The sequence below is a fragment of the Monodelphis domestica genome, chromosome 4, assembly GCF_027887165.1.
Source record: "Monodelphis domestica isolate mMonDom1 chromosome 4, mMonDom1.pri, whole genome shotgun sequence".
Classification (NCBI taxonomy): domain Eukaryota; kingdom Metazoa; phylum Chordata; class Mammalia; order Didelphimorphia; family Didelphidae; genus Monodelphis; species Monodelphis domestica.
In genome coordinates, this window is record NC_077230.1 from 290,804,271 (window position 1) to 290,820,650 (window position 16,380).

The 16,380-nt window shown below is 32.2% G+C and overlaps 1 protein-coding gene across 1 annotated transcript in view; it reads right to left on the reverse strand.

The window, feature by feature from the left end:
* XPO4 (exportin 4) overlaps positions 1–16,380 on the reverse strand; it is a 160,366-nt gene that overhangs the window by 123,669 nt on the left and 20,317 nt on the right. The window contains exons 2-4 of the mRNA XM_001366403.4: positions 13,098–13,203; positions 7,693–7,834; positions 708–846 (exon numbers count right to left, since the gene is read on the reverse strand). Coding sequence (XP_001366440.1) covers positions 708–846; positions 7,693–7,834; positions 13,098–13,203 — 387 coding nt within the window. The remainder of the gene's footprint in view (positions 1–707; positions 847–7,692; positions 7,835–13,097; positions 13,204–16,380) is intronic.

Genomic DNA, 16,380 nt, shown 5'->3' on the forward strand with positions numbered 1-16,380 from the left:
AGACAATATTAAATAATAGAGCAAAACTCAAGTCAAATAATAACAGGCAACATTAGTTAATTATTGAAGCACATTTCTTCCCTTGCTTTCAGTTAAACTGTAAACTCTAAAAGTGGATAATGATAAATATTCATCACAATTACTTTTTTAGGTGGTTTTATCTAACTCTTAAATGATTGTGCTTTGGGGCATGGATGGGTTAGGGATGCGTTATGTGTAGGTGCTGGGATGTAGCTACTATATCAAAACAAAATCAATACACATTTTTAAAGTATAGAATATATATATTAAATATATTACATACATAAGCACATAAAGCACAGAATATGTATTACAAAATATGTTTTACAAATGGGCAATATAATCATATAACAAATACAAAAAGTGAGATAAAAAAATATTTCCTATAGATCACAAAGAAGCAAAAAAAAGGGAAGCAAATACTTCAGAAATAAAGAAACCAATAAAAGGGCAAAGAAATACTCATAAGCCTAACAAAAAAGTGACTAGAAATTGTAACATGAAAATAAATGCGACAGCATTTTTTTGCATAATAGTTTTTATAGCATAGTTTTACAAAATTCAGAACAGATTCAAAAAGCCACTATTGTTGATTGTACACAATAAATCTTAAAGTATTTAACATATGGCAAAACAATAATACAAATGTATCTGAGCTATATTTATTATATATTTAACACACTTACCACTGTAGGATTACCACTGCTTATCAACTGGCTGACTTCATGGAAAATGCTTTTGCAGTCGATTGATTTATCTAATGATCCTCGTTTTACTATTACTGCTACTGCTAACAGAATCTGCTCCCGAACATACTTCTGAAGGCTGTAAAACACAAATCGTTCAACAAACCAGTTACCTAAATCCACTACAAAAGAATACTTTATTTCCTAACAAGTGCAGTAACTTAAAATACTACTTATAGAATGAAGAGGGGTTCATTTAAAAATAAAAGGCAATAGTGCTGATATTGCTAAAAGAAAGCAGAAACAGCAAAGAGGAAATATTCAAATGTCATAACTTTTTTAAATGGGAAAGTGAACACATAGTAAGAACTAAATGCCTTTTGAACTTTCTGGCAGATACTCTTGGACTGGGGAATCCAAGTGCCAGGTCTAACTCTGAAAAGTGTTAAGAAACAAAACAAAAGCAGAATTTAAATTCATTTGCCTTCAATGCACAATGGCAAATTAAGGTATCATGCTACAATTCACCTAGACAGTTCAAGGCATAGCATAGAAACAAAAATCCAAATTCTATTATTGTATTTTTTATAATGTCATTTCCAAGTGTTTTCCCACTTTTGAAATATGTGGAAGTAAACATTTAAAACAGGTTAATTATTCTACAAGTAAGCATATTACACAAATTAACATCAGTTAAAAAAATTTTAGTTTCACTATCCAAAAATTCATTTTATTTAAAAACAAAACAAAATTCCAGATTATAGGAACAAGCAACCATGTTCTCAAGTGCTCAGGTTCTTCAGTCCAGGAAAAAGAACTGTGAGTTCGTTCAATGACATGAGACTATGGCATTCCATACAGGGATACTCAAGGTGCCATTCTAGTTCAAGGGCACAAAAATAAAATTCCTTTCTTAAAAAATGAAAACTATAATATATACTTCCTCTTGTTGGACACTAAGACACAGTACTCATCCCCTCTTATCTCTGTCCCAGAAAGCCTTCCTTTCAACTAATTACAACCATGAAATAAAAGCCAAGAATATCAGTTAACTGACTAAACTTTTGTTCTTTAGGGGAGGAAATGAACTAACTACTAGAAAACACAGATAAAATATAGGGCAGAAATGTTAACAATTTAAAATTACTATCCCTTTAAACTGCACAACAGTATATGTGTTTAGTCAATAACTGAATTATCTAAAGCTGATTTGGATAAACTCCAAACAGCTTCAGAAAAAGAAATTAGTTTTAAAAGGGCTGGGATGATAATTTGGAATTTTTTTAAAAAACTGAACATAGGACAACTGGTCCCACATTCACTTATATTCATTTTCCTTAAGGATCTGAAGGACTCTAGACTGACTCTAAAGTTCTAAAGCAGGGGTCCCCAAACTGCACCCCCCCCCAGCCATGTATCCAGCCCCCACCACGCTTCCAGTGACATAATCCTTTGTGTGGCACCTTAGAACAAGGCATGGTGAGCGGCTATCTGGGGGAGGGGATTCCACACTGTATACTGCTGCCCGGTTAGGGGTAGCATAAGATTTTTATAGTCTGGCCCTCCAATGGTCTGAGGGACAGTGAACTGGCCCCCTGTGTAAAAAGTTTAGAGATCCCTGTTCTAAAGTCTCTAGAAGAGAGGGGAAATTTTTACACAAAAATGCAGTTTGGAACATCTTTTTCTGGGTACAAAGGAATTTTCCCAGCTTTGTTGTTATGTATGGATACATAACATTTTCTTGAATGCAATATCAGGTAATGAATCAAAAGGCATTTTGCTAGGAAGGAATAGAAAAAAGCAACCAAATTTTAGTAAAATTCAGAAAAATACATATCTTACAGTCTATTTTTTAAAATTTAGCAATAATTCTTCAACAATTTGAGATGACTTTGTCTAATTGTAATTTTACAATTTTTACAATTTACAAAAAATTATATAACTTGCCTAAATTCCTGTTAGCATTATTTTTTAAATCAAAAGAATATGGCAAAATGTCAGGGTTTGGGAAAATGGCTAAATGGAAATATGAAGGGTAAAACAGCATCCTAAAAGATTAAGCAGATGAATATAGAAAAGCTGAAGCTGGCAATCACATTGCCACAACAAGAACAACTCAAGTTTGGTTTGACTCAATTCAAAAAAACTCCAAAACAACAACTGATGGAAAATCAGTAGTAGCATAGTCATGTGTAAAAAGACAGTACACTAATTAATATCAAGTTTAAAGTGCAGAAAATGGAAGCAAGAGTTGACAATAAGTGTGGCAAAGCCTTGTAAAAATAGCTGTATTAAAATTCAATGAATTTAAGGCTATAGGAGAAGGCTACGGTAATATTTCAGTCTTTTTGCAGTAAAGGATAACTAAAATGAGGAAAAGACGAGGATTAAATAAGAGATAAGACCACTGCTCTAGGTAGATGAGACTATGTACTTGATGACAAAGAGAAGACAGAGTAGCCAAACGCTTATTTTGTCTATTTTTGCTGCTGAGAACTATCTTTTGACTGGAAAGGATAAAACAAAAATGGCTAATAAAAAAATTGAAACCTAAGATGGGTAGATTGTAAAAGAGCACCAAACTACTACTGAAATAATATATATATATCAGTCATCATCAATATGGCCAGCTGAAATATGGTACTGAAAGAACAAGATGTGATTGCTTAGTCACTGTCAATGATCTCTGAAAAATCATGAAAAACAAGAAAGGTACAAGAGAGGAGAAAGGTAAATATCGTAATTGTCAAAAAAAACAGAGAATAAACTGGTACATACAAATTATAGGTCAGTGTTCTTGATTATGATAAAAATTCTATTACATATTAAAGTGAGGGACTTTAAAGAAAGTAATGGTCACAATGAGTCAATGGATTTATCAAGAACAGCTCATGTTACATTGATGAATGTTAAATATATTATGTGGTAATTTTGTGATTTGGTTTTTAAAATTTTGCTACAATACAGGATTTCAATGGGTGAGGAGATACCTAAAAATGACTGTACTGTAAGGGGCAGCTGGGTGGCTCAGTGGACTGAGAGCCATCCAGGCCTAGAGACATGAAGTGCTAGGTTCAAATCTGGCCTCAGATACTTCCTAGCTGTGTGACCCTGGGCAAATTACTTAAACCCTATTAACTAGCCCTTACCGCCTGCTCTTCTGCCTTGGAACCAATACACAACATTGATTTTATTAAGATGAAAGGTAAGGGTTTAAAAAAAATTTTTTTAAGGACTGCACTGTAAGAAAAAAGTAGAGGGGGCAGCTGGGTAGCTCAGTGGATTGAGAGTCAGGCCTAGAGATGGGAGGTCCTAGGTTCAAATCTAGCCTCAGACACTTTCCAGCTGTGTGACCCTGGGCAAGTCACTTGACCCCCATTGCCTAGCCCTTACCACTTTTCTGCCTTGGAGCCAATATACAGTATTGACTCCAAGACCGAAGGTAAGGGTTTGAAAAGAAAAGAAAAGAAAAGAAAAGAAAAGAAAAGAAAAGAAAAGAAAAGAAAAGAAAAGAAAAGAAAAGAAAAGAAAAGAAAAGAAAAGAAAAGAAAAGAAAAGAAAAGAAAAGAAAAGAAAAGAAAAAGAAGTGGGGCATCAATATAACATTATTTCAAAAAAGAAAAAAAAAGTCAAATATTGTGCCAGATTAACCTTATTCCTTCTAGGGGTTATTAGAACAACAGTCAGAAAATACTATATTTTAAAAAGGATGTGACAAAGTACATCATACTTGACAAAGAGAGAAATTAGCTAGAGGATAGTACAATTAGAAGGATTCAGAACTGGCTGAAGAATTAGATTTGAAGAAAGATTATTACTGATTTTATGTCAAACAGAAAGGAAGTTTATAGACTTGTTTAGCAATATATCAATGATTGGGATCTTTATCCAACTGATACATCTATAGAATGTCAATTAAGATGAGGATGGCATAAAGAAGAAATAACCAATATATATTAGATGATTGTATGGATTCAAAAGGGTTTGGGCAGGTTAAAACACTGAGTTCAAATATAACAAAAACATGAAATTTAATAGAGATAGATACAGTTTTAGAAGTAGGTTAAAAATCAATTCCAAAGAAGATAGGGGAGGCATCTAGACAGCAGCTTGTTTGAAAAAGATCTGAGTGCTACAAAAGTCTGCAGGTTTCATGAATCAGCAATGTTTTGAATAAAAAATAAACAAATTAAAGATAACAGTTGGGCTGCATTTAGAGAGGAAGATACTCAGGTATGAGGAAGTTATGGTTCTACTGTATTTTCTGCCTGCATCACACCACATCAGAAGTCGCTAAGTAGCACAGTTGGGAGGATCTGGGCCCAGATATGGCCTCAGACATTTCCTAGTTGTGTGATCATGGGCAAGTCATTTAACTCCCATTGCCTAGCCCTTACTATCACACTTCTGCATTGAAATCAATGGTATTTATAAGAAGCCATAGATAAAAATTGTAAAAGAAGTAAAGTTATGCTTGAGATAGAGAAAATGGTCAGAAGAAGAGATTAAAAAAAAAATAATAGGCTACCTCAGGAGGCAGTAGGGTTCCCTCTACCTGAAGATTTTAAAAGCAAAAGCTATGCAACAATTGTAAGGTATACTATAGAAGGGAGTCTTATTCAGGTCTGGATTGGACTGGGGTCCCTCTCACTGAGATTTTGTTTTTTACATTATTAAATATGTAATTAATGCGATCATAGAGTATTTATGAATTTAGAATATACTGATGGAACCAATAAATCCATGTCACATTAATAAAGTTTGAAGGAAAGGTTGGAAAAATTTAGGGTAAAAAGGAGTGATATTAGACCTTTCTGTAACTTATATAATTTATAATTTCCCCCAAAATTACTTCACATAAAACATTCTTAATACATAATTTCATATTTAATATTCTTTCTCACATAGAATTTCTACTTATTTAAATCACAAAGAGTTCTATAGAGTATGGGAAATGGCAGCAAAAAGAACCCTTCTGGAAATGACAACTTTTGACTAATTTTACATGGCAATTTTCCTCTTTATTTTAAAGATTAATATCCATTCATAAGTTTATACCTGAAAAATAGCATGTTATTAAAATAAAAAAATCATGCTAAATATAAATATATAAATCATAAAATTAGCTGTTCTTGAAAGTATTTAGTATTCTGTTGGGATTTCTAAAAATTAAAACTGTTCTTAATTTTCTTTCCTTCAAATATTTTTTGCTTTTGAAATTCTAAACATTTGCAAAAATTACATTTTGATCAATATATCACCCCCTAAACCATGATAAATTCAAAATGGGCACATAACTTAAATATAAAATGATATTATAAGTAAATTAGGTGAATGTAAAATAGTATACCTGTCAGATCTATGGGGAAGGGAAGAATTTAAGAGCAACTAAGAGATAGAAAACATTACAAGATGTAAAATGAATAATTTTTATTATATTAAATTTAAAAGGGCTCATAAGATGTAAAATGAATAATTTTTATTATATTAAATTAAAAAGGGCTCGTACAAACAAAACCAATGCAACCAAAATTAGAAGGAAGGCAACAAACTGGGAAAACATTTTTATAACAAAACTCTCTGGCAAAGGTCTTACTTTCTCAAATATATAAGGGACTAAGTCAAATATAGAAGAATCAAGCCATTCTCCAACTGAGAAATGGTCAAGGGATATGAACAGGCAGTTATCAGATTAAGAAATCAAAACTATCAATAATCACATGAAAAAGTGGTCTAAATCCCTCCTGATTAGAGAAATGCAAATCAAAACAACTTGCAGGCACCACCTCACATGTAGCAGATTGGCCAATATGATAGTAAAGGAAAATAATAGACACTAGAGAGGACTGTGGCAAAACTGGGACACTAATGCATTGATAGCAGAATTGTGAATTGATCCAATCATTCTGCAAGGCAATTTGGAATTATACTCAGAGGGATTTAAAAGAATGCCTGCCCTTTGATCCAGCAATATCACTAGTATGTGTGTACCCCAAAAAAGATTAAAAAATTGGGGATGGACCTGTTTATACAAAAGTATAAAATAGCTTCATTTTTTTGTGGTGGCAAAAAATTAGAAAATATGGGGTTGTCCCTTGATTGGGGAATGGCTAAACAAATTGTGGTATATGATGGTGATGGACTGATGAGAATGATGAGCTGGAAAGACCTCCATGAACTGATGTGGAGTGAAATGAGCAGAACCAGGAAAACAATGTACAAACAAAGTAACTGAAACACTGTGAGACAATCAAATATAATAGACTTTGTCACTAATAGCAATGCAATGATCCAGGACAAGTTCTGAGGGAACTTATGATAAAGAATGCTATTCACATCCAGAGAAAGAACTGTGGGAGTAGAAACGCAGATGAAAACATATGATCGTTTACTTAGGTATATGATCTGTGGTTTTGGTTTTAAAAGAATGTTCTATTAAAAAAATGAATAATATGGAAATAGGTTCTGGGAGATAATACATATATAACTCAGTGGAATTGTTTGTCAACTCTGGGAGGGTGGGGTAGGAAAGAGGGTAGGGAAGGAACATGAATTATGTAACTGTGGGAAATTATTTTTAAAAAATAAAATACAAACTATATTTAAAAATAAAATTCTGAACATTTTAAAAGCCATTGTTCCAAAATGAAATTTAAAAGGTTTTCTAACCCAACAACCACTTAACACATAATGCTAGTGCTTTAAGATGTGCAAAGCACATCACACACTTCATCTTATTCAATATTCACAAGAACCTTGAGAAGTGAGTACTATCAACATTTTACAGATGAAGCACTGAAGCAAATAGAGGTTAAGTGACTTGCCCATGGTCTCCAAATGCAACAAAATTAAGATGGTTCCTGCCCTCAAGGAGATTATATTTTTAACAGGGAACACAATGGTTAATATTTTAAACAAAAATATACTCTCAAAGGCATGTAAGATTGCAAAAGACATTTTACTAGCGTTTCTTTTATGTACTTACTTAGGCCTTTGTAAGACATAGGTTAAAAGGAATGTTCGCAGGGACTCAATGCTACTTTTTTCTAAAAGAATCCATTCTCGAACAACTGCTTCCATTATTGCTGTGGCAGCTTGAAAAAGGACATAGTCCACTTTACTAGTTTCTGTTAGGAAAATAAAAAAAATTTCTTCAGACATTTGTTGTTATGAACTTCCACAATGTGCATTTCTTAATTTGAAAACAGAACTTTTTCAGACAAGGAATAAAATGATTACCTGTTTCTTTTTTTTTTTTCCCGTGACCTTGCTCTAGCACCACAAAGAGGTTAGTTCCTCTCAGAAGACACCTCAGGCAGGTGGCAGCTAATCACGATCACAATTTTCACAAACTTTCCTCACCTCTCTTCAACTGTTACTTCCAAAGCATGAAGAACTAAAAAATAACACAGCTTTAAAAAAAAATAAAAATAAAAAAATAAAGCACTCAGAAATTTTCCTAAGATATTCTCACCAAGTAGAAATAGTACATTGCATTTGAGGATATTTAAACAACAAAAAAAAAAAAACTAGCTTTTGAGTATTCCCATTCATGATGAGTCATGTTGTTAAAGATATGTTTTTTACAAATAAAACTTTTCTTTCAGCAAGATGACCCATCTCTAACAAGAAACTCAAAAAAATAGGTAATTAAGTTTAGGTTATTTTCGCCAGGAAAAAAAACAAACAACAAAATTCACTATTTATACAAGGTGAGAAGTTCTTGTAAATTTTCTGATTGCTCTACTGATCAAACTGAATAAAAATCCCCATCCTACACTTTGAAGGAATTCAGCCTTAACTACCAAGTTATGTTATCTGCACTAAGAACTGAATCACAGAAAAAAATGAAGTGTCAACAGGCATCAGATTCTGTGATCCAGGCACCAAATAGCTCTGATAGTTTTCAATTGTCATTTCAAAAAGGAAAAAATAGTCAAAAGTCAAGAAATGTGCAGAAATCTCGAAGAGAATGAATATAATTGTTACATAAACCACATAGCCAGATTCCATATAACTTGCCAAGACATTTGAACATTAGTATCTTTAAACAATTAAAAACAAATCACAGTATAAAACCGGTACCTCAGAGTATCTTGAAGATACACAGAAATACTAAAAGGCTGTTATCAGTGTTTTTCCCCTATTCAAATTCCAATTGATACTAAAATATCTTACAAATGGTCTTGGCAAAGATTAAGTATGGAAATCTGGAAAGAAGGTTAGCCTTTAATGCACAACTACCTATCCTTCTAAAGTCTCCTACACTGGGCAATGTGAAGCTACATGATGAAAAAATAAGAGATATTCTTTGGATTTTATTTTTTAAAGTTTGACTTATTAAATGTAGTCATTGTAAACTCTATAGTCCTAATGGAAATCATAATTCATAAATTCCTGAGTACTCTCAAAGGAAAAAAGAGACAGCTCTTAGAAATTAATATAGGACTCTGGTAAAGATCTGATAGAAGAAATAAAAGGCTCAATTCAAAGTGGACTGAAGGCAGTGAAAAATCTACATATAATCCTATTACATAAGGAGAAATATGGAGCTTCCTCTCAAAAGTAACTCAAATAACTTCTTACAACCAATTGCCCAGAGTAAGACAACACATATTTATTTCCTCTACCATGACATAGTCACCATAACCAAAAAAATGTTAATTTCTGCCATTGTTGTGAACAAAGAAACATTGTATCTCCTTGCCTAATCCTGTTCCAAAATAAATTGTACATAAGTATAGGCCCCAAATATCCAAATACACTTTTGGATTTTCATGAAATATAAATTGCTCTAGTTACCCTCTAAATAGCCCTATATACTAGTATTTTAAAATGCCTAATAAGTCAATAGACTTTTCTCTTATTATTTAATAGATTTAAAGTGGCCATAAGGCACAACTCTGATCACTTGCATTCCTTGAACACACTATATCAGATGATAAAAATATTTCCAAACTCCTGGAATCCGATGGATCCAAGTTCCTGGATTCATAGAATTATGATCTCTAGGAACTGTGTATATAGGAAAACCAAAGCCAAGTTTTTTGATAGACAGTATTACTAAACCAATCAATCCATTTCGGGTAACTTTTAAAAAAGTACTAAAATGAACTTTATAAACCATCTTTTGCACAGAAGACCCTATCAAGACTCTGATCTAGCAAGAAATCTAAAAATCTACTGATTAAAAAAATGTAATGTAGCTGTGGTCATATAATAAATACTTCTGGTAATTGGTATGTCTATTTTGAACTACCAGGTCTTCAGAGAATTCTGAACTAGCACCTCCTCACAGGGGAAAAAAATTATCCGTTTACCATGCTGTGCTCATATCTCCCTAGCAGCATGTACTGTTTGGCAAAAACAATTTTCAAGTCATCTTCAGGATTACATTACTTTTAACCAAAAATGAAATTATCTCTTTTAAAGAATCCTAAAAACTAAAACATTTGTCTCCTTCTAAGTTTTCTGAAAGTGTACACAGCTAGAAAGAGTGTAACACTAAATGAAAGTTATTCATTTTTCATAAGGGAGAAATTTTCAATTCAATAAGAGATAAAAAAGATTGGCATTTTAGCCAGTGAAGTAACTATCCCTCCATTCTTCAAGTCCTCTCTGCATGATGATGAATAATTAGTAAGTAGGGTAATAAAGAACCCTTCAGAATTTACATTTGAGATTTCCACAGAAATATACACTAACTATAATAGCTTAAAATCATACTAAGATTTTTGGGACCCTACAAACTGAAAAGTAATGAAAAAAATCTTGGGCAAAAAGTGAAGAAAAAAATCTCAGGTGAAAAGTGGTAAAAGAACATCACCAATGAAGTGCCAATTCTCATTGTTGACAGCCATACTAAGAAAATGTTTTCCAAAATTTTGAAACCCAAGCTTTTATGATTATAATTGTTTTTTTAGCTACTTTAATATAAAAAAGAAATTAAGTTCCCTAAAATATGGACATAGGAATGCTACAAAGTTATCTAGACAAAGCAAATTAAATCCTTTTGCTTATCTTGAATATTATCTAGCAATAAGAATAAAACTTAAGGGATTTTCTTAGAACACATTCAGCACTGCTTAGTCAAAAAGCCCTAATGTATTATGAAATTGAGTGACTTATGTCTGAAAGTTTTTCCTACCAAAATAAACTCAAATACAGAACAAAAAGAAAATAAACATAAACATAAAAGCTAAAGAAATGAATAAAAATAGTAAATAATCAAAATTTAAGCTGAAAGCAGGAAAGAAGAAATTTAAGTCATAGAAAATGGAAAAGTAACTCCCCCCCCTTTAAAGTTTCAGAACAATTTCCCTAAATGATGCCCACAAAATGAAATTAATTTCCTGAATAAGAGTGTGAAAATGCTGGCCTGTGATTGACTGCCACCTGAATGAGAAGTCTTCTTAGAGGAATTAACCCTTCTTTGATGGTGGCAACTGAGTAAAAGACATTCTGTGGTGTTTAGATGTAAACATGAATGTAACAAATAGATCTGCAGTATATTAATGATGTTATTGGTAATACATGCACTCAGAAGTAATATCTGCAACTTTAACATTCCAAAATTCACAATGATTCCAGAGTATAGTTAGAATTGGCACAACTACTCCTTTAAATTACAGTCTTAAATGAACTCAAATAACAACAACAAAGTTAATACTACTAACTCATAAAAGTGAAACTTATACACTGGAAAATTTTCTATTTACCATCTAGTACAAACTAGCAATCAACTGAATTGCTAAATTAAGCCTCAGGAAAGCCCATCTGTGTACATCCAGCAAACAAGGCACAAATAAAATAACTAGTTCTTAGAACAAATTTAGATGGACCCTAGATTCATTTTTAACCACAATGATTTTCTGAGATCTATTGATGCTAACCTACTACATGGCACTAAGTAGAAAAGGATGTGGAATTTTTTTAATCTGCTTATATTTTGAGATTTTAGTTCTTTTAAATTTTCTCTGAGTATATTAAGAATTAAGAAGTGTACTTGTGTCAGAGCCAGTTTGTCATATCAGATCTATACCACTCCTGGGTACAAAATTACCCATTCAAAAAAAAAATAAAAAGTTCATCTTAGTTATTAAAAACTGGCTTGTCAGAAAAAGGATCTGTCTATTCAGGAGTGAGTTAATTGAGCTACCCTTACCACTTTTGGAGCTAAAAACACAGACTATGCAAAAAGTGTTCTCTTCTTTTAAAGAATCATGATCTTGTGAGGAGGAGGTAGTTGTATGATTACACAACTACTTAAAGACAAATAAATGTATCAAGCATATGTTCTTTGGTTATATCATAAAAGAACAGCAAAATCATTTTTCTACTTAGTATATAAAACTTACTAAGGGAATAGGAATAAAAATCAGCAGTTCATCCTAAAATATGCTTTTGTGACTGATTAACGAGTTTTAAGGACCTCAAATAAAACTCTGGATTGTCAAATAAAAAGTGGCTAATTCATCAAAAGCAAAATAGATATAAAAATAAATAAAAGGAGAACAAAATAGCTTCACTGTAACTCTTAATAATAAACAACAACAAAGGAAGAGGCATTTTGATAATTCTAAGACTATATATGTTGTATCAAAGTATTTTCTGTAAATAGAAACTTTCATAGAGGTCTTTAAAAATAATATCTTAAAATACTGGGTTGTTTTTATTCATTTATTTTTGAGTCACATTTATAAAGGTAGACTGGCCACTAAATATAGAATTTTTCCTTGGAGAGTTTTTCCTTTCCTGTAGGCTCTCACAGCCTAGTCATCCACATGGGACCCTAGTAGTAAGTGAGGAAACTGCCTCTTTTCAGAAGATCTAAGCAACTATTCAGCAACTTACAGTATTTAAAGAGTTGCCTAGGGCATAGAAAATTTAAATAAAAATCCCTTAGTATATAAGGGATCATAGATTTAGAGTAGGAAGAGGCTTACTGTCACAGTGCCATCATAAGTCCAAGAAGAAAGACATGAACCAATGTCTTCCTGACTCCAAGGCAGGTCTGCTATATGGGGCTGCCTATCACTTTTCCTTTGAGAGTTGATATTATATATTTGAATAGAATAGAATAACTGGTAGATGATGAATACATTAATGCTTTTAAAAAAATAAACTCAAATTCTCATGTTCTGGTTTTTAAAAATAGGTCTTTCATGTTAAAGTATATTTTAAACAGATAAAACTCATAAATGAAAATAAATATCTTTTTTGCTCTGAGAAACACCTTTAAAATTCATGCTAATGTAATTAATGCAAAAGCTCTAATATTTCAAATAAGTATCTTTTTAATTAAGCCATCTGTACAATTGTCTCAAATATTTTAGCAATCTAAATTATACTAATTAAGATTATGTAACAAGAATGAAAATTAACACTTACCTAGAATATGCTTGCAAACTGCAAAAGGTGATTTTGATTTCCTAAATGACAAGAATATATGTTCTGCATGCTGGCGTTGTTCATTATTGACCATAGAAGGTGGTGCCTTAATTTAAAACAAACAAAAAAACCCTACTTAGATGTCTCATTTTTAAGTTTATACATAGTGTTTCTTAGAATATTCCATACATTACATAATACTGCCTCTTACTTATTAAAGAAAAGTTTCACAGCAATGGAAAAAATGCTAGTAATTTTCAGTTAATTATTCTACCAATATCAAAAATATAGGCAACAAATTACTTTAGCGGGAAAATGGGGCTTTTATTCCATTACAACAGGATGAATTTTCAACCTGAGTAAGAATAAATAACTTTTAAAAACACTTAAATATTAACTTCAAGTAACAAAATTTTAGAAAAAATATTTTAGCAGATAATTCTAACTACAAATACTTCTATTCTAAGATACTGAAATCAAGCAACTATAGACATAGTTAAATGTTGACATTTACCAAATGTTTACTAAGTATAAAGAATTAGTCAAAAATTCAGACTATTCTTAATAAATTCACCATTTCTAAACGCATTTCTCATATGCTCAATTTGCCTCAAAAATTTAATTTCTGCAAACGAACTTCTTAAGAGAATATCCTTGATATATGTATTATGTATATATTTATTCCCACGACATGTCTAAATTATAATTAGGCTTTGACCAAGTGTGAAAATTACTGAGGAAAAAACTTAGTGTCTTTAGTTAAGCCTCAACAAATAGAAATTCTTTAAAAGCAGAGGAAAAAAGAAAAGGGGAAACAATGAAACTTTCATTATTCTAACAATAATTTTAAGGGGGAAAAATTTTTCAAGTCAGCTCAAAGCACTTGAAGGATGAAAAAATATAGAACCATTCTTAGATTGAGACATATTTTAAAACAAATGCAAAAAATTTTTAAACATTTTGGTAAACCAGCTAATATTCTTGAGGAAATATATTATTTGGTATCTAAGTACTCATCCATTAAATTCCATTCAATGAAACTAAAGTGTTCTGAATTTTATTTTTGGATCTATGAGCTAAAGATCTGACTAAAGCCAACTTCTGCTATAATTTGTAGTGATAGAGCACCCTCTAGGGCTTCATCTTTTAAAATTCAGGTAACAAACAATAGTAAAAGTCCTTAAAGTCGACCTTTAAAATTGCTTCTATTTATAAAAGAAAGTTCCTACATAAATTCATTAAATACATTTGTTTCTACCTTAGTGACACACTATTCCGTTCATATGAAACTAACAAAGAAAAAAACCTTTTCTTTATCAATATACTGTATTTGGTATTAAGATAAATGAAGCCAATATGTATCAACTCTAGATTATGAGGATTAAATAATTTCTACATTATCCACTTCCAGTATCATCTTCATAACTAAAACACATCTAATAAATATATGAATCCATATATAACATATATGTATAACAAGTGCTGTGTAATAATACTATGCAGAACTATATTAACAACCCATCCCCTCTTTCAAAGAGCTAACAGCTTAAAATAGACAGTTAATACTATACTTTTAGAAAATCAGAACATGAAGCAATATGGCAAAGTCTAAAGCATTTACACTAATTTCTCAAAACTACAAGTTCATAAGTCAAAACTAGATCAAATCTTTTTCTTAGAAGGGGCAGCTAAGTGGCTCACTGGAGATGGGAGGTCCTGGGATCACCTCTAGCTTCAGACACTTCCTAGCCAGGTGACTCTGGGCAAGTCACTTAACCCCCATTGCCTAGCTCTTACTGCTCTTCTGCCTTAAAACCAATATTGGTTCTAAGTCTCTTAGAAGAGTAAGGGTTAAAAAGAAAATCCCTTTTTTCCTCCAATTAACAAAAAAAAATATTTTTTCTTTATAACTTATATGAAATCTAAAATGACTTTAGAAATTAAACAAGTTATAATTTGTAATAAACAGAAAAGTATTAAGTTTGAAAAGTATTTAATGAAATATATTTAAAGATATCAAGATAAGCACTCTAAAAATTTTCCAAACTGAATTTAGGTTTAATTTAATAAATCATATTATTCAATGGGTAATAACAAGCCACTCAAATGGAATATTTTAAAATAAAACAAGCTATACTGATTTCTTGTTTTAACATTGTACTAGAATCTTCAATCACGACAGATAAGGTAAATTCTATAATATTCACTCACACCTTTATAACTCCACAGGAAGTCATACTCCTTTGTTGGCTTGTTGTGTATATGGTCAAGTTTAGAGGAAGACTCCTTAAATTTCCCACCTGACTGCACAATTTTTGAAACGTCTGTATCATGCTCTAGTGAAGCTTACCATTCTGAAAACTACATCCTGAAAGATCATTTAAATCTTGGTACTCATACCTCATTATTATTCCCTGCCTCTCTGACAGGAGGGAAGAACCATGTGTACCCCTCCATTAATGGAAAGGGCTGAGCACAGACATCTCATTTCCCACCTAGCTATACTACTTTGGTATTTATGACTTTTCTGAGAACAAAAGATTTGTGTTTGAGGATGAATTAAAGTGGCCTCTTTTTTTTTGCTTCCTCTTCCTCTTCCAACTTCCTTTATTTGGCTTGGGGGGAAAACAAGGAAAATGAATTCATTCTCTCTCTCTCCCTCTTCCCCCCACTCCCCCCTTTCAAAGCTATGACACTGCTCACTCCCTCCCCGTTCTCTTTTCACCTCTCCAATAGCTTCTTTTCAGACCTCTGCTAGTTCATTTTCTACCTCTGAGGCATGCATGTCCCTCAAAGTCTTAGATCCCATCAGAAAGTTTCCAAGGATGAATAACAGCTCACCAGTGGAAAACCTTCAATGCTATCACCAACAGGGCTGCTGAATACATTTACCTGTGTGTAATTAGAATGGATGGATCAACAGCCCAAAACAAAACTCATCATCCCCCCCCCAAAAAAAAAAATCTTCCCCTCCTCCAAGCTTTCCCATTTTTGTTGAGAAAACTACTATCCAGTCATTCAGGTTCATACTAAGTCATTCAGAACTCTTCCCACCTTCTCAATTAGTTATTCACATCTGTCAATCCCACTTCTACTACACTGATCCCAACTGGCCCTTTCTCTCCATTTATATGGTTCAACCAATTAAGTCCTTAGGCGAGGCACAGAACCTCAATGGGATTCCACATCCTCATTTATAAAATGAGGGAATTGGGAATGAACAGTCCCTAAGATAACTTTCAGCTCTAAGGCTATGTTTCTCAAGAAAGGCCATTATCCTTCC